The 23,563-nt window shown below is 34.9% G+C and overlaps 2 protein-coding genes and 1 non-coding gene across 4 annotated transcripts; 2 read left to right on the forward strand and 1 right to left on the reverse strand.

The window, feature by feature from the left end:
• The first annotated feature begins 1,564 nt into the window (after positions 1–1,564).
• Positions 1,565–11,738, forward strand: LOC109022245 (dolichyl-diphosphooligosaccharide--protein glycosyltransferase subunit 1A-like). Of its 2 annotated transcripts, none has more exons than XM_019005097.2 (10): positions 1,565–1,746; positions 2,757–2,801; positions 3,089–3,723; positions 3,813–3,960; positions 4,041–4,217; positions 8,733–8,801; positions 8,933–9,022; positions 10,580–10,738; positions 10,876–11,100; positions 11,424–11,738. In XM_019005097.2, the coding sequence occupies exons 1-10, from the start codon at positions 1,654–1,656 to the stop codon at positions 11,613–11,615; spliced, it is 1,833 nt and encodes a 610-aa protein (XP_018860642.1). In that variant the 5' UTR covers positions 1,565–1,653; the 3' UTR covers positions 11,616–11,738. The 2 variants fall into 2 exon arrangements, with proteins under 2 accessions (XP_018860642.1, XP_018860643.1); XM_019005098.2 differs by lacking the exon at positions 1,565–1,746 and adding an exon at positions 2,111–2,149.
• Positions 11,739–14,087: 2,349 nt separating this feature from the next.
• On the forward strand, positions 14,088–15,094 carry LOC109022246 (RING-H2 finger protein ATL80-like). The gene has a single exon (XM_019005099.2). It carries the CDS (start codon positions 14,289–14,291, stop codon positions 14,862–14,864), a length of 576 nt encoding a protein of 191 aa, XP_018860644.1. The 5' UTR covers positions 14,088–14,288; the 3' UTR covers positions 14,865–15,094.
• A 7,273-nt stretch (positions 15,095–22,367) lies between these two features.
• Positions 22,368–22,439, reverse strand: TRNAW-CCA. The gene has a single exon. It is a non-coding gene; the product is annotated as a tRNA-Trp (tRNA).
• Between the last annotated feature and the right edge of the window lie 1,124 nt (positions 22,440–23,563).

Genomic DNA, 23,563 nt, shown 5'->3' on the forward strand with positions numbered 1-23,563 from the left:
TTCAAACTTGATACCGGCATCCCCCATGAATACCTCCACAATCTAACAAAATAGGAAAGTGATCCGAGCAAACTCGGGGCAACCGCTTCTGACATAGCTTCGGAAAGTGGGCCTCTCACGAAGAAGAGACGAGAAACCTATCCAATCTCGAACAACCCAGGCTATTTAACCATGTGAACTCGCCCCCGACAAGGGGAAGATCCATGAAGTCCAAATCAAATATGAACCCAGAGAACTCCTCCATGGCCAAGGAGTTGCAATAATTTCCCGATCACTTACTGGGAAAGCAAGTAATATTGAAATCTCTACACATACACCAAGACACATCCCATAAATAATATTAACCCACCAACTCTTCCTATAGCCTTTTCCTATCTCTATCCATGTTTGACCCATATGTGCCTATATAAGCTCACTCTCATCCATCTACAACATTTTTAAATAAACTAGTGATCGAGAAATTTCCAACACACTCATTTACCACCTCCACCACTCTTTTATCTCACATTAAAAGAATGCCGCCTGAAGCTCCCAAAGAGGCCAAGTAGGACCAACCTACATACGAACACCCCCACAAACTATGGATGATTCTTCTATCGATGAACCACAATTTTGTTTCTTAAAAACACACTACATCAACCTTCCATGTCCGCAATAAAGATTTTATGTGAAGACGTTTGTTGCGATCATTAAACCCCTGCACATTCCAAGAAAAAATCTTAGACTTCATGAGTACAAAGAGTAACCCTCCCTTTCAATCTATCACACTTCCCTCATTTGCTTCATAATTAATAGTAGATTTAAGCCTTTTGAGTTCTCTATCTCACTTTGTGGCTGACTTTGATCGACCATCTTCAATAGCTACAAGAAGGGCCCTAAATTGTTCTTCAAAGCGTACACAAGAAACTCTAATGCAAGTTTGTATCTCATCTACCTTCTTAATCACCCGTTTCGAGAAACCTTCATTATCTAAGCATGCCTTTAGGCTTAAAAAACAGTTTTAGGGAGAGAAAAAGGAATTTAGCTTTTTTTTCTTTCTTCAGGAACTAATCAACTTAAAAAGTAATTTTGAAATTAAGTTAAGTAGAAAGTGAAATTTTTATTATATATTTTTAAATTATTAATTCTTTTTTTATTCATTCTGACATAATATCAAATAATTAATGAGATAAATGAAAACTAAAATAGCAGTGCTACTCTGCCTCTTAGAGTGCACCGCTCAACCTTACCACTAGTTCAAAATTCTCATTTTATTTTTCTTCAATTTTTTTATTCATATTTTTTTATCATTTTAAAATATTTTTAAAAAATATAAAAAAATATCAATATACTAATAGTCACTTTCTTAATTATCAAGTAAAAATAAAAAAAAATAAAAATATATAAAATATCAAAATGAGGGGACAAATGGAATACGTAAAGTAGCATTTTTCAAACTGAAAAATGTTCTTTTATTATATAATATCATGTCGAAAATATAATAATGAAACAAATGATTAATTATATAATTTCATAAAATCTTTTTTTTCTCTGTTCGTGTGGTTAAAAAAAGAAGGGAAAAAAATCCGTGGTAATTGTAAATCGTCCACAACTTCACTCACTCACGGTAGTAGTAGCAGTAGCATTAGCCATACGACTGCTAGCTCCCAAACCATGGGATTTAGGTTCGATCTTCTACTGTTTGTGATCACTCTACTATCTGTTCCAGTTTTATCCGATCTGTTCCTGTCCAAGATCGACCGACGTGTAAGTCGCACGCTCCTCGATCTTTCCTCATTTTTTTTTTTTTCTTTTGGTAGTTTTATATGGTTTAGGATTTTGAGAGATGTATTTCTTGGTTTAGCTCGATCACGGATCTGTTGAAAGTTTAAATTGTGAATTTAGAAATTAAAGATTGCAATGCAATGTACAGTCTAATCTTTGATGGGAATGCAAGTTCGGTAAGTGATGGCATTCCAAGATCGGCACTAGAATTTGATGGGAATCATGGAATTGTTTGAAAAAGTAGTTTCGTTTCTAATCTTTTGTCGTAATGATGACTCTCGTTATTGATTATTGTTTCAGATGAAATAGAAATTTGCTAATGAAGGCATTTTAGTTTTAAAGAAAACTAAACAGACCCTCGATGAACGAGATTCACAATACTCCAGTGAAGTGACGCCTTCTCAAACTTGTTATTTAACCGTTCCTTTTCAGTTTCGCTAATGAGATGGACTATCTGTCCCAAATATTTTCTGCATTTAGGAGATAAATAGACACAATATGTGAGTAATATTTAATATTGGCGGTGGGCGGAATGGAACAGTATTAAATACTTTAGAGTCCATAAGTTGTGTCTCTGCCTCCCTAATTGTGAAAAAAAATTTGGGCGGATAATTGTAACGGACCTGAACCCAAATGAGATGCCAATGCTTTTGTTTTTTTCTGCGAATTATATCTAATATGATGTACGTGCATGGTTTTGTCCCAAGTCCTTTTGCGCAAAGAGTGGGTACTGTAGGTCCCGAACATAGTTTCTGTAGGCACAATTTGATGTATTATTTTGGCCAGCGGTCTGTTTTTTTTCTTTTTAAATTTTCCTTATATCCAGCTTGTCTTCCTCGGCAGATGCAAAACACGACCTGCATAATAACATAATACGCATTCCTTGCTGAGGACTGCTAGCTATATATCGTAGCTCATTTACTTTTATGGTTTTTTTTCCTATTGTCAACCTTTGATACCATTTATTGACCATATTTGTTTCTTGCTTGCAGATTGATTTGACAACGCAAGCTGTGGGAATCACTGCAACATTGAAGGTGCCATATATGTCCCCTTTTCTATCTCCGTTGTATTGTTCTTTTGTACAATTCACGTATGCAAAAGATTGAGTTTACTCCATTTTTTCTGTTATTCTTCTAGTATGGTAATTTGTTAAAGGTTTTCGCATATTTTTCCTTATATTGCTATTGGTAAGAATAGGAGGCATCCAGAGATTACGGGGAACTGTGATGGAGAAAATAGGTTTTTTTTTTAAAAAATAAAAATAAAAAACTATGTTTGCCTATTCTGGTGATGTTGTAAATTTGATGCCCCTGCTTTCCAGGTGGAGAATGCAGGAAGTGATCTGGTTTCCGAGGTTTTATTGGCCTTTCCTGATGACCAGGCAAAACATTTAGCATATTTGACGGCAACAAATAATGAAGGGAAAGGAAAAGCTAAAAGTTCTTCTGTCAGCTTCCCTGTTGATGTTGTCCGCCCTAAAGGAATGCCTCCTTCCTTGACTTTCTATTCAGTATCTTTACCCAAGGGGTTGGGCAAGGGCGACAGCTTAACTTTGGATGTCTTGGCTGTTTTTGCGCATGCATTGCAACCATTTCCTGAGAGAATTTCTCAGGCTGATATACAGCTTGTTGTTTTTTATGAGACTGCACACTATCTCTCTCCTTATGCAGTCAAGGTCCAATCACTCAGTGTAAAACTGCCTGATGCAAGAATTGAGTCTTTTTCAAAAATAGAAAATACTAAGATTCATGGTTCTGAGATTAAGTATGGTCCCTACGAGAATCTTCCGCCCTTCTCTTACTCACCTATAGCTGTTCATTTTGAGGCGAATCAACCCTTTGCAATTGCTCAACAGTTGATAAGGGAGATAGAGATTTCCCACTGGGGCAATGTGCAGGTGACAGAGCATTACAATCTTGTCCATGAAGGTGCTCAGAGCAAGGGGGAGTTCTCTAGGTCTGTTTAATTTTTCTTTATAGGTTTGTATGCTTTCTGCTAATTGCTATTTTAGTGGATGTTTGAATTTGTGCTATTTTCTCTCGCAGGCTTGATTATCAGGCCAGACCCCATGTAAGAGGTGCATCAGCCATTAGGCATCTTGTTGCAAAATTGCCTCCAAGAGCTCATTCTATTTATTACAGGGATGAAATTGGCAACATTTCAACATCTAAGTTATGGGGTGACCCTAAAAAGGTCCATATTTTAATCAATGTGGAATGATTTTTGAAATTTTTTTGTTAATTTTGACTATAGTTACCACCTCTTTATTGCAGACAGAACTAGTAATTGAACCTAGGTATCCAATGTTTGGTGGTTGGAGAACTGCTTTTACTATTGGATATGGCTTGCCACTTCAGGACTTCTTGTTTCACTTGGAGGGAAAACGCTGCCTTAATATTTCTTTTGGTTCCCCCATTAATGAGTTGGTCGTTGACACTCTCATTGTGAAGGTAAGTTATATGATAATACTTTGGCATTTGATTTTTGACCCTCCATCGTACATTTCTTATTGGTCTAGTAAAAGCAACGGGGAAAGTACGGCTTCCTGCTTGGAAAATTTAGTATCTTATAAAGCTAGCATGGAATCAAATAATGCTGGTACAGGATGGGCAACTGAAAAAGTTGGAGGCTAGATTTAGTGGAGTTTCTTGGGAGGCTGCCTTGGGAATTGAATATATCTCTAGTGTAAAATACCTTAGCCTCTAAGAATGGAGTAAAATGAGGTTTTGTAATGTACTAAATTGAACATTGCTTTTTCATGCATGGACCTTGTGGGGCAAGGTAGGGTTGGTTGAAGTTGGCCTCGTTTAGGTACACATATGAGATGAGATAAAAGTTGAAAGTTAAATAAAATATTGTTAGAATATAATTTTTATTTTGGAATTTGAAAAAGTTAAATTGTTTATTATATTTTGTGTGAGAGTTTGAGAAAATTGTAATGATTATATGAGATGAGATAAGATATCTCGGTAACCAAACCAGGCCTTAGTTTTCCAAGAATGTTCACAACAGTGGAATGTCAGCTTCATTAGGGAGGCTCATGATTGGGAAGTTTGGTGTTTTCACTGAACTTTTTAATGTGCTTATACTCCTTTGGTACTAATAATGGAGAGGTGAATAAGATTATTTGGATTCCTTATAGTAAAGGGAGATTTTCTGTATGCTCGTACTATGAGGCCCTTGCTACTCAGGATAGCAATCACTTCCCGTGGAAGAGTATTTGTAGGAGTAAGGCATCCCCCAAGGATGCCTTTTTTGTTTGGACAGCATCCTCAGCGAGGATTCTGACCACCATAGGCAACCTAAGGAAACTTGGGTTTATCCTTACTAATTGGTGCGGTATGTGTAAAAAGAGTGGTGAAACAGTGGATCATTGACTTCGACATTGTGAGTTTGCCACGGCCCTATGGTATGGTTTTTTCAGTAGAATGGGATTAGCATGGGTTATGGTATCTCTCATATTGCAGTTGTGTGGAAGATGGTTCCCATTTTATTACTATGGTGTACTTGGAGGGAAAGGAATTACCGGAACTTTGAGGATCAGGAGCGCTCTCCGGAAGTATTTAAGAGTTTTTTTTCTTGAAGATTGTATTTGTGTGGGCCATTGTTATAGATTTTAATGGTCTTAGCTTTCACGATTTCCTTGTATATTTTCCTAGTTCCTAGCTAGGTGTACTCTCTTGTATACACTTCCTGTGTACTTGGGTTATGCCTATTTGAGAATTAATAAAAGATATTTTACTTGGGCTATGCCTATTTGGGCTATCCCCCCTTTCCCTGCGTGCATACCGAACTTGTTTGTTGAGCCAAAAATTGCGCTGCCAATGCCATCCCTTGTTCTTTATGTGTCATTTCTGCTTTTTTTTTTTGAAATCATTCCCGTGTTCCATTTAATGTTACTGTTGCATGTAGTTATTTCAAGTTGCTCATGGATGAGTTTCTATTAATGTGTCTAAGGGGATGTTTGGGAAATGTGATGAGATGAGAATTTTGTAAATAATGGTAAAATAGTTTGAGCTAAGATGTTTTATTAGGTTTTGGGAAATGTGAGTGAAAAAGTTGAATAAAAATATTATAAAGTTAGAATTTAATTTTTTAATATAATTTTTATTTTGAAATTTGAAAAGGTTGTATGTTTTTTTGTATTTTATTTAGAAGTTTAAGAAAGTTGTAAAGGAATAGCTAAGTTCATGTGCCTATTTGGGACAACAGCTTCATGGCTTGGTAAGGGGATAGAGGATTGTTTAAAACTCATTTGTCATGATGGATTTGTAACACCCCAATGGAAGACCCAAACCACATGACTTATACTTCAAAAGGATAATTGTGATACCCCATATGATATGGATAAGGGTAGGTGGTGTATGGGATCCCACATTACTTGGGAATGAGAAGTTCTTGCTCTTTATAAGATTCCAATGGGGCTCCAATTGTATCATTGACTAGTCCTTTTGAAGTATAGGCTATGTGGTTTGAGTCTTCCATTGGGGTGTTACAGGATTCTTCAGGGAGTTAAGGATGGGTAATGGAGTTCTCATCATCCAACATCATATTAATGCAAGGGGCAGTTTTCTGCAACTTTTAGAATTCTGAAACAATAGGAGGAAAGGTTTATTGGTAATCCCTGAAGGCGCAAATGGCATTGGATGGAAAGGTTTTCTGAATTCTATTCGAAGCATCACTGGGTCCAAAGCTATTGTTCTGAAGCATGCAAATAGAGGGGAGTTCGTTGATGGAAAGACAGTGGGAAGGTCTTCCTTGATCAAAGGTGCCTTGTACGCCTCGGTGTTGAGGTCACTGGCGGGTAGTCCGGTCGAGAATAGCTTTGCGGCGGAAGGAAATGGTAAGACACTTGTAGGAGACAAAGGCTGTCGGGTGAAATTGGGAGAAGTGGAGGGTAAGCACCATGTGGTGCAGGGTTGAATGGCTGCCTTGGTCAAGTGTTTGACTATGGGAGAAGTGGAGGGGGTCCTGTGGACTATTAAAACTCAATCGACGGGAGTTATGGAGTATGTGAGAGACCTTATGATTAATATGGATGAGGGGTTGGACCTGGTCATGGGTTTGGGTGGTGGGTTGAAAACGGACGAGGGGGGCGGGGGGTAGTTCCTATGGGTTTGAAGGCCTCAAGTACGCCGGCAAATGGCACTTAGACGCTGTCATAAATAGGGTCGTCAGACGCTAGCATCACGTTCACTAGAGTTGGGCTCTGACTTCGATGGAGTCGGAATGCCCACCTCCGACCTCTAACTCCAATAAGGGTTTTGAGTAGAAAATGGGCTCGAGTGAACAATTTGTGGATGTTCGCTCGAGCCACACTCGAGCAAACAATCTGTGTGACGTTTGCTCGAGCAAACAATCTATGTGACTTTCGCTCAAGCCACACTCGAGCGAACAATCTGTGTGATGTTCGCTCGAGCCACACTCGAGCAAACATCACCTGAAAAAAAAAAAACAAAAACCTAATTTTTACAAAAAAAAAGTCGGATTTTGGAGCCCACATGGGCTTCAACTCCAACTCCAAACTCCGACTACTAGAGTCGTAGTAACTCCGACTCCGACTTCGAATTCCGCAAACTTCGACTCCATCGGAATCGGAGCCTTGTCGAAACTCAGACAAAGTTCTGAGCTTGAAAACTTTGCCCACCCTTACTGTTCAGACCGGTTTGCCGTCTGGCTACCCTCAGTCACCAGTTGCAATTAGGGTTGATACATTTTTCTAGAGTTCACTTTCAGTTGAAGATGGGGGGTCCTTCCAGGGTTTTGAGTACTTTGGAAGAGGCAGACTAGCTTTTTCAGAAGATGAAAATGGGATAACAGAAGGTAGTGCTCCCCCTACCTGTTTTATGCCTCCTGAGGGAGTAGTAGGGTCTAAAAAAGTGGCATAGAAAGGGTCGTCGAGGGGTGGAGCACCTACAAGCAATGTTCTCGTTGATGGAACGATGACACCTATGCCAAAGGTGAAGGAACCTCTAATGGTGACAGCAACAATGGACAACAACAATATAGTTGTTGAGGAGGTTTGAGATTTGAATGCAGGATACTGGGGTGAGGAATTTACGGGTTTATCGTTGGTGCCTTGTGAGGAAGAACGTCTAGGGTCGGGAGAGCAGTTGGGAACTATGTCTGTGGATAATGTTGTTTCCCCGGTTTCTCTTCCTCCAACAAACAACATAACGGGTTTACCATTAGATTGGGTTTTGCATAAGGTTAACAAGATTCAACATATTGTGGGGCTTTCATACGGAGTATGTGAAGACCAATTTAGAGCACTACTCACTGCAATAAAGGCAAGCCACTCGCTTGAATCCAAATTAAGTTTTAAGAAAAGCAAGAAGTTAAAGTGCCTTTCTTGGGCAATCAACTACGACACTAAGGGAGATAGCTCAAGTCGAGAGAAGAAGAAAGGGAGGGCATTATGAAGAAGTCCTCGTAGAGGGAGTTTCGGGTGGAGTATTAGTCTTTCAAGGGGGGGTTAGGGAGGTGTGTTCTATTCCAATTCGGGCTTTATGTATTTTGGATAAATTTCTAATTTTCATGGGCTTTTTGGGTCATTTGGGGCTAGCTAGTATGGGTTAGATATTTTCTTGTATACGTCCAGTGTACTTGGTTGCTCCTATTCATATATATAATATTTTACTTATAAAAAATAAAAATATGTAGGTATTTTAGACGTTGTATGTAGGTATTTTTTCTTGTATATTTCCTATGTACTTTGACTATGCCTATTTATGGTAATAAATCTCTTATTAATTATAAAAAAAATGATAATGATGAGATGAAAAAGTTGAAGATTTGAAATTGAAAAGTAGTTTGAGTGATGTTTGGGAAGGAAATTAAGAGATGAGATAGTTTGTGTTCCCAAACAAGCCCTAAGTGTGGCCAAGAAGTCTTACAAGCTAGAATTGTAGTCAGTTTGTTTAAAAAGATCTCTTTAACATTGACTTGGTGCTTGTGAACTATAGGTTGTTTTGCCCGAGGGTTCTACAGATATCTCAGTCTCTGCTCCATTTCCTGTGAAACAAGGCCAAGAGGTATTACTTCATTAAGTTAGAATGCCAGCATTTTTTCCATTCATTGTTCAAAATGTTCAATACTTTTTTAATTCTAATTATTTTGGTTCTTCTTTTTTTTTTCTTCAATTTGTGCACATGATTCATCGCAGACAAAATTTTCACACTTGGATGTTGTTGGTAGACCAGTGATTGTGCTGGAGAAGACCAATGTTGTGCCGGAGCATAATCAGCATTTCCAGGTAGTACTTTCACCTATTTCAAGTAACATTTGAAACAACGCCAATATGCCAGAAGTGTATGCACAAATCTGTGATGATGAAATTGTTTTAGAATAATATGAAAAGGTTATAGATATCATTGAAACTGTTATCATTTTATCCTTTTTAAAATATTATATTTGTGCCATTTGAAATCTAGTAGTGTATAATATACTTTAAGTTTTCATTATTGACATATAAGGCTTCAAAAATCTGAGTGCATAGCTTTTTATTATTTATAAAAGTAAGAAAATAAAAACCTAAGATAGTGTGTGAAAAGAAAGTTTTACACTGGGCATTCATTCCTTTTATGAGTCAAAAGACTTTATGCTTACTAGTCATCTTTGAATTATTTGCATAAAATTGTGATACATAGAAAATACATTTTAGAAGCTTTCCTGATAGGATGAGAGCTTCTACTTTGACTAATAAGCTCCTAATTAGATTTGACCGAAGCCCATGCATAAAAGCCTATAAACTAAATAAGATTCCTTTTAATAAAAATGAAACCCAGCCAAAAATTATGGCCCACAACCAACTATTACGGAGAATTATCCTTGAGTCCAGAAAAACTAAAAACACGAAAGATAGAATGTATTCACCTAATCAACACCACGGACACTTCTTCACGGACCAAAAAGGTTCCTGATTGATTTTGCCTTCATGTTAGGCTTCAAACTGGACTTCTTCTGTAGCCATAAAGGAGCTGTATTATCACTGTTTCCACCCTCTATTTTATGAACTTCGTTTGTCTTACTTGATCTTGGAGTGGTCATGGGCTAGAGGGGTGCTCCTTTGTGCAGTATTTGTTGGTTTTACTTCACCTGAACACTTGATGCCTTGGAGAACTTCATTCTGGATGAAAATTTTTCTTCTCCCTGACTCTTAAAACATTTTTTTTTTCTAATTTCTGTTGCTTTGTTTTATCTTCTTTTCCTTGTTTTCTAATATCTTTAGGACTTATGTCTTAGGTTTAGGTTTTTAAACCATATAAAGGTTATTTTTAAACATTAATATTTAGTTTATTATAGAGTTATTTTGATAAAAGGAGAGTTTTTTATTTGTTCCTCTTCTTTGTGGTGCTCAAGAATTTATAGAGAAATGTGTTTTATCGCTTACACTGCTTCGCAGTTGGTCTCATACTGTCATGTTTAACATTGAAAATGAATGGGACAAATGATGCAAAGTAAAATATATGTGCTTATAATTTTTCTATAGTTTGTTATTCTTATTTTAGTTTTTCTAGGGATTAAGGAGAGGGGAGGCCTATATGCATAGAAAATCTATATATACAGTATTTTTTTCTTCTTTCCTTTTGTTTAGCTCTCAAAATATAATTTTCATTAATACCTACCCTCCCCAACCCAAAAAAAAAAAAAAAAGAGGAAGGAAAAACATGTGTGATATTTGCAAAAGCGAAAACAGAACCAAAGAAGGAAAGGAAGAAGCAAGAAAATTCATGTGTGACATTTTTTTTCTGCTTAATTCCCAGATTGTTCTGAATGTTCACTTCCTGGATTATTTTGGGTTATTTTGCAGGTCTATTATAAGTTCAGCAGTCTCTCAATGTTCAGGGAGCCATTGATGTTGATCTCTGGATTTTTCTTTCTTTTTGTTGCCTGCATTATATACATGCATGCAGATTTGTCAATCTCCAAATCTTCTCCATCTTATTTGGCAAAGTTGCAGTGGGATGAGGTTAGTAGGTGGTATAGTTCTGTGTAAAATGTTAGTTGTCCATCAGAAAGTATGTGTGTGTGGCACCTTTTGCACTGTTTTAAGAAAGAATTCTTACTTATCAAATATTATAATATAAAATGTGTGCTGTGTTTCAGGTGCAAGCAGGAGTTCAGCAGGTTCGAAATATCTTCGACCGATGTTTAACAGCACATGATAAGCTGGAGGCATCATTACGTGACCTTTCCCGGACAGGAGATGTCCAAGCTTGTAAAGCATCTTGGAAAGCAGTTGATAATTTGTTAAAAGATCTCTCAAAAGATTTGAAGCCCTTGCTGGTATCTCTGCAATCCTCTCCTCAGGCTGCTCAGATCTTACCCAAGGTTTGCTGTTTATTTGCTGCCCTTCTTGTAAATTACAAATTCTATGCAATTCAAAGTTGAGACTTAGTGCAACAATTTTCCGGCCCTAAAATATGGTCCAGTGTTCAATTTGTAAGACATTGAATGCTCTACAAGTTAAAGGCACTTCCAAGTTTTAGTGCCCTAGCACAGAGAGAGCTGAAAAACTGTCCTATACGTTTGGACTTCTTGAAACAAACCCTGTTTTATATACCAGGCTGCGTTACTTTTTATTTTTATTTTTATGCTTTACATCAAGTCTGTTTTACTAATCATTAGTTACTCACTTTTGGCTGTTTGTGTAGGTGGAGGAACTGATTGCCAAGGAGAGAGAATTACAAGAGAAGCTGATGGTGAAACATTCAACCGTGGTCGACAGCTATGAGAAGAAGTTGAGTGGACGGGAAATTGAGAATCGGGTTGCTTTGCAGCAGCAAAAGATTACAGCCTTGAGGCAGGAGGTCGATGATCTTCTTGATTTCATTGATGAGATATGACAAATGGGGTCTAGTATCTGGCCCCCCAACCTAACTGGGTAGTTTTGTTTTGGGTAGACAAAGATACTGCCAACAGATATACCTGATTGGGAAATGTTTCTGTTCGGAATTTTGACGTGCTCACTTGGTTTTTTATTGTTTCTTTTGGCTTAACTAGACAATTTTATGTATTTTTATAGAGAAATGATAGTTGCAATCGTGAATGCGTAAACGCCGCGCAATCACTTTAAAAAAAATGAATAAATACAGGATTCAAATAAAAAAAATTAATTTTTTTACTCTTTTTTAAAGTGACTGTACGGCACTGCACATTTAATGATTGCATATAGCATTATTCATTGTTATATTATACTATTTATGTAACAACCATGGATTTCAGCTTTGCACTTATGCCAAGTGCCTGATTGGATGCCAAACTTTAACAAGGCTCGTGAGTCTCTGCGCTGCATCCATGCAACTACAGGCTTGTGCTTGTGTTGGTTCGCATTTTCTTACCCACGCCAGTTTTAGTGCTGCAGTATTATTTATGAAGAAGACCTCAACTCTCTGAATGACACAGTCATATCCATATTTGTCCTTGTGCAAGTACTACTAAGGCTTCATTTGATACTGAAAGTGTTTCGTTTTATTCTATTTATTATTATAATTTTTTAAAATTTTTATATAAAATAGAATAAATAATTTAATTTTTTAAAATTTTAAAATAATAATAATATTAATAAATAATATTTTAATAATATTTTATTTAATTTTTAATTTTCATCTAAAATCATCTAATCTTGTCTCACTATTCAAATCACACATAAAACAACCACCAAGGGTGGTACCTCAATGGTCGGTTACTCCATTAAGCTACTAGTATTAAACGCTTAATAATTCATTAAATTTGCCTTACAAAAAAGTCGACTTTCTAACTTTATCCATACAATCTCATTTGAAAGAGAACTCGCATATATAAAAGAAAGAGTAAGAAATATACATATTATCCTTACTTATGAGATCTTGTTAATATGAATTCAAATCTATCTAAAATTTCTTTTTGAACCCTGAAGTTTAGAGTAAGAAAAAGACAAACACGGTTGGTTACGCAGTTCAGATGTGAGATGAGATGAGATATTTTATTAAAATTTAAATAAAATATTTTTTATAATATAAATTATTATTATTATTATTATTTTAAGATTTGAAAAAATTAAATTATTTATTATATTTTATATAAAAATTTAAAAAAATTATAATAAAAAGATGAAATGAGATGATTTGCCTTTATCTAACCAACCATCTTATAATCGTGTAACTATAAATCCTTAATTACATGCTTGTAATAGGGAAGTTGAGAAAAGTCGTGGTCTTATCTCCAACAACATCAAGATGCTTACGACTTTGCTCCCCCATGTGTTGCATGACTCACTTACTAATAACTTTTTAATCTTATCCTCACACGCCAAATGCTTCCAAGACTCTTTTAACTTTTTTTTGGGTCTTTGCTTTCCATGTGTTTCAACTTCCATGACTCTTTTAGTAATTAACATAGCCATGTCCATTTTTCTCACGTGTCCCTAGTAATAGCATTACGATTGGATCAAATCAAATTTAAATAAGAATAATTTTACATATAATCGTAAAGTGTGTAAACGTCACGTAATCGTTTTAAAAAAATATAAAATCTATTATTAAAAAATTAATTTTTTTCATGTGAATTTCATATTTTATTTATTTTTTTTTCAAACGATTACACGACAGTTGTACAATTCACAATTACAAATATATTTTCTCTTTAAATAATAATCTTAGCTGTCCATTTTTTAGAACAACTTATTTCTTATTTTTAAAATCTTTTTATGTTTATTCTTTTCAAGTAATCTCGTTCTCTTTCTCTTTATCTCTTTGATCTCTCTCATGAATCAACATCAATCCACTAATAAAAGTAATAAAAGTAATAAAAGTTATATCTATTTTATAATAAAAATAATTTTATTATCTAATGTATACATTAAATCATGTAATTTATGAGTTTATTCATGTGATTCCTTTGTGGTTAGAAAATTTTTTAATGTTGCGTTTGGACAATAAGATGATCTCAGATATAATATAAATAATAGTAAAAAAATAATAATAAAATATTAAAATATTAAAATAATAAAATAATACATAATAGTAGAGTATTATATATACCATGATTATAATATTTTTTTAATAATTAATTAAAAGAATTAAAATGGCTCAATTTGAATTGAAAAATATTTTCAATTCATCTCATCTAAACTAATTATTATAATTTTTACATATTTCAATATAAAATATAATAAATAATTCAATTTTTTTAAATCTTAAAATAATAATAATATTAAAAAATAATATTTTAATAAAATTTTATTTAACTTTCAAGTTTCATATCTAATTTCACTGTCTAAACCTATCAAAATATTTTATTATATATAGTCTTTAAAACCTTGGATCCATATTATGGACATAAAAAGAGAGAATTTTCCGTAGTTCTTCCTTCTCAGCAACGGATTCCTTCGCCATAAAAAGCATTCAAACCACTGAAATCGCTGTGTAATTTGCGAGGACGAAAACGTTACCCACACACGGCGCACGTACGCATATAGTACGAACATACACACTTCAACTGAACCACCGAACACACAGTCTCTCTCTCTCTCTTTCCACATGACTCGTTCGTTGAGATTTCTGGGCGAGGCGAGCTCGCCGACCACCACTGCGACAGATTCGGGCGAACCGGTGACCGTCGATTCGGACTTCGTGGTGATCCTCGCGGCCCTCCTCTGCGCCCTCATCTGCGTGCTCGGCCTCGTCGCCGTCGCTCGCTGCGCCTGGCTCCGCCGCCTCTCCACCTCCCGACCCATCACCGCCGCCACCATGTCATCCTCGACGGCACCGCAGCCTCCACCTGCGACTGCTTCTTTGGCCAACAAAGGACTGAAAAAGAAGATCCTCAAGTCCCTCCCGAAGCTCACCTTCACTACCGAGTCTGCCGCCAAATTCTCCTCCTCCGAGTGCGCCATATGCCTGTCCGAATTCACCCATGGCGACGAGATCCTCGTGCTGCCTCAGTGCAGCCACGCCTTCCACGTGGCCTGCATCGAGACGTGGCTCGGATCCCACTCCTCCTGCCCCTCCTGCCGTCAGATCCTGGTGGTCGCCAGATGTCAGAAGTGCGGTGGACCTCAAGCCGAGGCCAGATACAAGGAGCAAGTAGACGATGGCAATAGGTTCTTGCCCTAAACCTAGCCCAGGCCCCAATTCGAATTTCTTATCAATCTCAGATTAGTGTCAAGTACACTTACAAATATCATTATACTTACTTTTTTTTAGGATCAGAATCGATCTAGCAAACAAAAATCATCAAGAAAGTTTGAATGATTTCATGATTTCCCTGTATTTGATTCGTGTGTGTGTAATTAATGTAATAATATATTATAATATGGTATATGAAGGTTTCTAAATTCAATGAATTATGGCTGAAATTACTGGTACTTCCGAATGATAAATCATTGCCTGCTGTAAGATACTAGCAATGGAAATGCGATACATATCCCCCGAGAAAGAATTTTCAATCCTCTACGAAACAAATATGAACTATTCTGGTTTATCTTTAGTGCGCGCAACTGCAGTCGAGAACAAAGTCGTAAAGAATGTCTACACGTCGAAGACTCGTGACCAAATCCATGAATCTCTGACCTTGATTCGTGAAGATGTAATCGAGGAGATCTTCGAAATCTCGTGGATACCCACAGATAAAAAAGAGATTCCAACGTAAGAGTAATACTACATGGAATCATAAAGTGTTCAATCGTTATATAGTCGTTTTAAAAAATAATAAAATTTATTATTAAAAAATTAATTTTTTTTATGTAGATCTTGTATATATTCACGTTTTTAAAGTAATTATACAGTATTTATATACTCACGACTATAATTATCATTTCTCTTCAAAAAAATTGGCTAATCGTGGGATTTTTGTGAAATCTCAACTAAGAATTTGACTGTTTGAGTTAAGAATTTTATAGGATTTGAGTTAACTGTAAGATTTCTTTCTCTAGTCTTCTTGGAAATCTCTAGTTGACAAATGTCATAGTCATGAAAATACTTTACAAATATAAACTCACACACTAACGTAGTTTTAAATAATATATTAGATCTATTTTATAATATAATGTATCACATCAAACCACATCAATTTATAATTTTTTTTTTTTTTTTGTAACTAAAACATTTCTCAATATCATATTGTTTTTACTTTTTCACATAAATAGTGTGGCTAGGGATGTCACTAAAAAATCTTATAAATAGATTATTCTTTATTTTTATATAGCTTTGGCAGTTATTACCACTATTGCCTGTGTTATTTTTTTACAACTTTGGTTTATAAGACTATAGTGCATGGAATAGTTCTTCATATCAGTTTTTAATTTATTAAAGTTGGTTCAGATCTTGGGATTACATCCAGTTAATGTGTCGGAACTTGTCGGAATATGCCAAAGTGCAATAACTAAAAGAAAAATACAAAATACAAAAAATCATCATGCATTAGGGAAAAAACAAAGGTTTTAATCTCCATTACATCTGAAAATTTGGAAGATGGCAAATGATAACGGTAGGTAGTGCCATTTATAGCAAGCAAATGGGTTGGTCGAGTACATAAAGAAGTAGACCCTTTTCTATATAATAAATATTTTTTTAAACATTTTTTTATATTATTATAGAAAAAATCTAATTGTAAGAGATTTTATACATTAATATTCACACTCATTCAATATGATTGGTCAGAAAATAAATTTTATTGAAAACAATATTAATTTAAATTTAAAATATGAAGACAACAATATTAATACGCAGATTGGTACGCAAACTTACTTATACATAGTAAAACTCTTTATTAAAAAACTAAGCACTAAAGATATCATTAAATAAATACTTGCTTTCATCGTCTTTATAAGATTCTCCATTCTATATATTATGTATATTATAATCTCTTTTTCTTTGTCTCGACCTAATAATAACTATTATTTATTGATTAGCCTTTAATTCTTTTTCTTTGGACCGTCAAAAAAAAGTGAAAAAAATAACATGGATGGGCCACCCAAGTACGATAGTAGACCAATTAAATGGTCATCGCGTGTATATGCACAGTACACCGACGATTATATGATCAACACACCCTCCGCATCTTTACGAAGATTATTTAATAAATCGGGTGCGTTACTAAAATAATTTTTTTATGGTTTAACAATCCCACGTTACTCATGAGTACTGCTGACTAGGGGTAGACAAAAGCTCCAATCACTCGGACTCCGTCTGAGTTTCGACGTTGTTCCAACTCCATGGAGTCGGTATCGGAGTTATTCAGGCTCCTTTGGAATTAACTTCGACCCTATTAAGAAAAAAAAAATTGGTCTAATTAAAGATGTCATTTTATGCACAAGGGGATCCAAAACGTAAGAACCCCTTTGTTTCGTTCTTATCTCTTCTCATGCAGGAACTCTCTTTCCTCTTTGGCATTTTTTCTCCAACTCTTCTCTCTCTGTCGCTTGCACCGCCGCCAGACACCGTAGAAGGAACTCCATCTGCCATTATTTCTTACAAGACTTACATCTAATAATTTGGTTATAAGGGTTTTAATTGTTTGTTAATTGAATGATTTAGGGTTCAAAAATTGTTAAAGTTGTTTTTAAAATTTGTTGTTTTTGTGGTTTTTGACATTTTTGTTGTTGATTTATTGTTTGAAATGGGGGATTTCTATTTGTAGGGTTTTAGTCATGAAGTTTGTGGGATATTTTTGAAAAAAATCGAATGGTGCCCTTCAGGAAACGTCCGCTTGAACCTTCACTCGAGTGTGGCTTCAGCAAACATCACACAGATTGTTCGCTCAAACCTTCACTTGAGTATGGCTCGAGCGAACATCACTAAATTGTTCGCTAGAGTGCGGCTCGAGTGAACTTCACACAGATTATTTGCTCGAGTGTGACTCGAGCGGACGTTCAGGTTTTGTGTTTTGGTTTTGTGTTTTATTTATTTATAAAACCATAAACATGACTAAACACATATGTTTTTCTTTTTCAATGTGTTTCAAGTGTGTAGATGATTTTCAAAACATGTTAAATAACGGTTGTTTATTAATTTTTTTAGATTATTTTCATAGCAAATTATAGATGTCATACCATCTCGCCGTGATTCTCCATATAAGGATGATATACAACCATTGGCATCACTAATAGGTACTTCAGGCCATAAACCTCTATCTAAAGCAGCTACTTCTTGTACAAGTAATAAAGTCCCGATAGATCTAGAAGATGTTGATATACTTAATGAAGATGAAGAGTTGATGAATGTTAAGGCCGATCGACCAACACGACCTAGTAGAAAAAGGTCATGGACATGGAAACATTTCACCGAAGTTCTTGGAGATCGTGAGAACTCGCAGGCTCGATGCCATTATTGTGGGTAATTATGCAGTTTTCATTCAAAGAATCAAGGCACGTCAGTATTAATAGTACATCTTACGAGCTGCCAGCGGTATAAAATACACAATTCAATCTCTCAATACAGTGAGAAGATGTTGAGAGATGTTCTTGCAGATATGGTCATCACTAATGAGATGTCTTTTACCATGATTGACAAAGTAGGCTTCCGCAAATTTGTGCACATTTTAGAGCCACGATTTTCCATACTTTCATGGTATACGGTGATGTGTGATTTTTTGAAGAGGCATGCCAATGAGAAAGCAATGAGGAAGGAAATGTTTGTTGTCATTGGCCAAAAAGTGTCATTTATGACTGATACGTGGACTTCCATACAGAATGTGGGCCACATATGTATCACAACTCACTTTATTAATAGTGAGTAGATGTTGCACAAGCGGATTATAGAATTCAAAAAAATTGTTGATCACAAGAATTCATCCATTGGCAAGGAGATAGATGACTATATAAAGAATTGATGGATCATAAAAGTGCTTTGTATCACGGTTGACAATGCCAATACAAATGACACTATCATTGATTGGTTCAAGAGGAATACGAATGTAAATGAGGATATCATTCGTGAGAACCAGTTTCTCCATGTTCGATGTTGTGTCCATATCATCAACTTCATAGTTTCTGAAGAGTTTATAGAGGTTGATGATTTTATTATTAAAGTCCGGAACCTTGTGAGATATGTGAGGGCCTCCCTTCAACAGATTTGTCAATTTAAGGCAATAGCCAAACAACTTGATATTTCATCTTCTAGTATGTTGCAACTGAATGTTCTGACTCGATGGAACTCTACATACATGATGTTGGATGTAGCGTAGAAGTACCAAAGAATGTTCGAGCGGATGGAGGTCGAGGATGTAGGCATGAGGTATCCTTTGCTGGATCAATTGGGGGGAGAAGGGGGCTCGATGCGCCGGACACAGTTGATTGGGCCAATGTCTGGTTTTTGTTCAATTTTTTAATTTATTTTATGACATAATTATGCAGATATCTTAGACAAAATATCCTACTACGAACATGTACTTCAAAGAGCTCTCAGGGCTTTATGACCACTTGCAACAGAGTTGTGTTGACAATGTTGGTTTGTTGAATGTACTGACTATGAGGATGAAATACAAATATAATAAACATTGGTGAATGTGGAAAAGATAAATAGATTATTATTTGTGGATGCGATCATTGACCCCCGATATAAGTTGGCAATTGTAGAAGATTGAATTAGAGACGTCCTCGGTGATGAGGAAGCTGATTAGTTTATTAAATCGCTAAAATGTGATATTGATTATTTATATAACCATTACACAACAATGGTCAGTTTTCAACTGAAGGTAGTAGCTCCTCAAGCCCGACCGGCTCAACATCTTCTGGGGATGACACACATGCACAGAGTTAAGATTTATTGCGGCTACGACGGTATCATCAAAATCGTGCATCAATGAATATTATGCAGTGTAAGCCTGAGTTTGAGCATTACTTTATGGAAGATCTCGAGGCACCTACTAAAACATTCCAGATATTAACTAGGTGGAAGGTAAATTCTAACAAGTTTCCAGTCCTTTACTGAATAGACAGGGATGTATTAGTCATTCCTATTACTACGGTTGCCTCTGAGTCGACGTTTAGCACTGGAGGTCATGTCTTGGATGCTTATCAAATTTCATTGTCTCCAACTACCGTCGATGCCCTTGTTTGCACACAGAACTGGTTAAGTTCAACACCCATTAGAGTATATATTGTTGATGTCGTGAGCTATAAACTTGAATCAAGTAATTTTATGATTTTAAATTATTATTCACATAATTTTAATTTTTTCATTATTTAATTTATAATTTATATGATTTTATAGACCTAGTTGTAAATCACAAACTAATTGTGGATGACGGAGACAGAAGCACCGTTGGATGGAGAACCCCCTGACCCATCTCATTTATTGGTGAGAAACTCAATATCATCATGCAAAACTTGTCAGAGTTAGAGGTGGGAGTGAGTTCATAAAGTAAATGTATTCTATTTATGTCATGTATCACTTGGCTCATGATTTAGAAATCTGTAGTTAAATGACTAAAGAAAAAATAGTGCATTTGATCTGTAAAACTTCATGCAAGAAATCAGTGATCACTATCGAGTTATCAACTCAAATATATAGATTATCAGGACTGATGTGGGACTGGGCTATTTAAATCAAATCTAGATTATTATTTATATTTTGGTACTGTAAATTTAATTTTATTGCAAAATTGTAGTTAAAAATTTAAATTTATCGTTTCCACTTGCACACATTAAATCACCTATTTTTGTATTGTAAGAGATTTATTCATTGCACACAATATTTTAGTTATTTTGTCTTTTTTTAAGATTTTTAAATCGGGATTAATTTCATATTGGGCTTCGATATTGAGTTGTGGGCCCAAGCCCAATCTGAGTAGGGCAAAGCCCAGTCCAACTCCAATCATCGGAGCTCTGAACTCTGACTCCAGTCGAAGTCGGAGGACATTTGGACCTCCGACCCCAGTTGGAGTCGGAGGTGGGCATTTTGACTCCGTCGGAGTTGGAGCCCACCCTTAACTGCTACAACCACAAAAGATTATATAAAAATAATTTTATAAACTGACGTGATTTAATGTGATCTGTTAGATAAACTTTCTAATAAAAATAATTTTATAATCTGACGAACTACTTCAGATCACATCAATTTGTGAGATTATTTTTATATAATCTTTCTATGGCCAGAATATTTTCCTTACTGTTATGGTGAATCTAATCCTTAAAGGCATGATACATAACAAGATTTGTAAGAACATATGAACAGCTTATATGTCCACTTTTACAATAATCATGAGACATGCATGCCTAATCTAACCTAACCCTACCAAACCCACAATGCCATTGCCAATTGGCTCTATCTATATTTCACCCAATTCACATGTTTGATTCTTTTCAGGGGCGGCTCAATACAAATTGAGGTCTAAGGTGAGATTTAAATAAGTCATTCGTAATTATAATATAATAAAATATAAATTATTATATGGAATATTTTCAAACTTTTCAATACAATGCGATTTTATTTAAAATCTTTAAATACAGTTTTTATAAATTTGTATTTACAACAATTTAAAATGAGGTCTTAATGCAAATTTTGTGCCTCAATTTAGGAAGATCTTAAAAAAATATTTAAAATATAAATAATTCATTGTATTACTTATCAAAAAACAAAATTCATTGTATTAAATGTTAAATTTAGTATTATGGGGCCTTCCAAACATTGAAAACTATAAAAATTATTTAAAATTTTATTTAATGAAATGGTTTTTTTTTTAATTAAAAAAATACCTCATTTTTATTTTTGGGAGCCTTACATAGAGTGGGGGCTTAGGCAATGGCCTTACCATTGACCTGACCCTGATTCCATTATCTCGGACCCAATCCAGATGGTGACTATGGAGGAGTTTAGGAGAAGAAACCCAACAAATTACTTTACAATTTATAATTTAGTCCAACAAATTACTGTTAAGAAAAATGTTGTAACCATGAAAAGATTCATTCTATAAAAGTAAATTTACAAATTAATATAATTTAACAATAAAAATAACTTTATAATTTAATATATCACTTCAAACTGTATCATTTTATGAGTTTACTTATATATAGGATATCTTATTTTCCATATTATCCACCGGAGTGTGCAATATGCTAAAAATAAAGGGGATAAAATGGAGTCACTCCAATGAGAAAACTAAAGCTTGATTTGAGCTATTTGAATTTTATATTCTATAGGTTCAAATTTTCAAATTTAAAATATTATATTTTGCAATTATAATTTTTCCTCCAATAATACCATTTGTCAATAAAGAATTAATGACATAATATAATTTTGATTATTAAATCTTAATTAATTGTATCATTTGCGGGTCGACAGTAATTAGAGGATAGTAGTGTAAGATGGTAAAAGCATGATTAAAAAAAAAAAAAAGCGGTAAAAGCATGTCAATTTTGATAGTTCATGTCAAATATGTCTTAGCCATATTAAGGTTTCATTTCATCTCATTTCATTTAATCATTATAATTTTTTTAAATTTTTACATAAAATATAATAAATAATTTAACTTTTTTAAATTTTAAAATAATAATAATATTAAAAATAATATTCTAATAATATTTTATATAATTTTTAAAACTTAAGAGAAGGAAAAATAATAATAAGGAGCGACATTATCGCCTTATTAAATTATAACAAATTAAAAAAAATGGAAATTGAACCCGACGTGAATCGAACACGCAACCTTCTGATCTGGAGTCAGACGCGCTACCATTGCGCCACGGATCCACCACTGATTGTATTGTGCCAATATTTAATATATAGTAATTTGTTTGCGATCTCCGATCGCATGCCAGTTTCCGGGGAAGAGCTCGTCGTGTGGGGGTTGAATGAAGCTGTACTGGATGACATTCAGATTTGTTCTCGATGGTGTTCTTCAGAAAACCTAACCCTAAATCTCAATATAGAGCATTGTATTTATAACATTTGAACCCTGGATGGCATTCATTGAGAGACTTCATAGTTCATTCCATTTCTTTTCAAGTAAGCACCTTAATTCCTTTTTTCCTTTGTTTATGGTGTATCTGAGTTGTAATGTTACTTCATGTTTATGATTTAATTAATATTTATTATTTTCCAACAAATTGTGGATACCAAGGAGTCAATTTGGGGTTCAAAGCATTCGAATTTAGCGACCGGAGTTTGGGCTAACTAGTGGTAGGCTTGGCCGTTGCCGACCAAAGACCACCGGAACTTTTGGCACTGACAGCGGTTACCGGTTCGGCAAGTTGCTGGGGAGAGGACCAGAGTGACTGAAATGAGGCGGTCATTAAGATTGGAAGAATTGCCGTGGCTGTATAAGATCGGCTAACCAACCTTCACGGCACGACCAGCTCTTTCCTTCCCGTTGCTTTCGTGCTTACATTTTTTTTCACACGCTATTTTTTATTGTATTTTTTTTTTTTCTGGAGACGTTTGGATTTGAAGATGACTTGAAATAATTTAAGATGAATTGAGATGGATTGTAAATAGTAATGAGATGAGTTGTGAATAGTAATAAGATTTATGAGTTAAAGTTGCTGAATAGTAATGAATAGTAGTGAGATGAATTGAGATGAGCTGAAATGAAATGAATTGTGAATCTAAACGTCTAAATGTTTTAAGAGGTGTTTCTAATGACTTTGTCAGTTTTTTTAAATGTTTTTTTTATAAGTTTTTTTTATAATTTTTTTTTTAATAATTAGTTAGGAGCTTGGTTTAAATTGTATCTATTCGATAGGGCGGCATATCTTGCATGCATGAAATTGACGAGACTTTCAAATTATTTAATCATTTAATGTCACATTTAAGGATGATAATAAAAAAGATGATGAATATCACTTAAAAAAAAAAACAAGTTTATCATCAATACA

Source organism: Juglans regia, chromosome 8 (genome assembly GCF_001411555.2).
Source record: "Juglans regia cultivar Chandler chromosome 8, Walnut 2.0, whole genome shotgun sequence".
Classification (NCBI taxonomy): domain Eukaryota; kingdom Viridiplantae; phylum Streptophyta; class Magnoliopsida; order Fagales; family Juglandaceae; genus Juglans; species Juglans regia.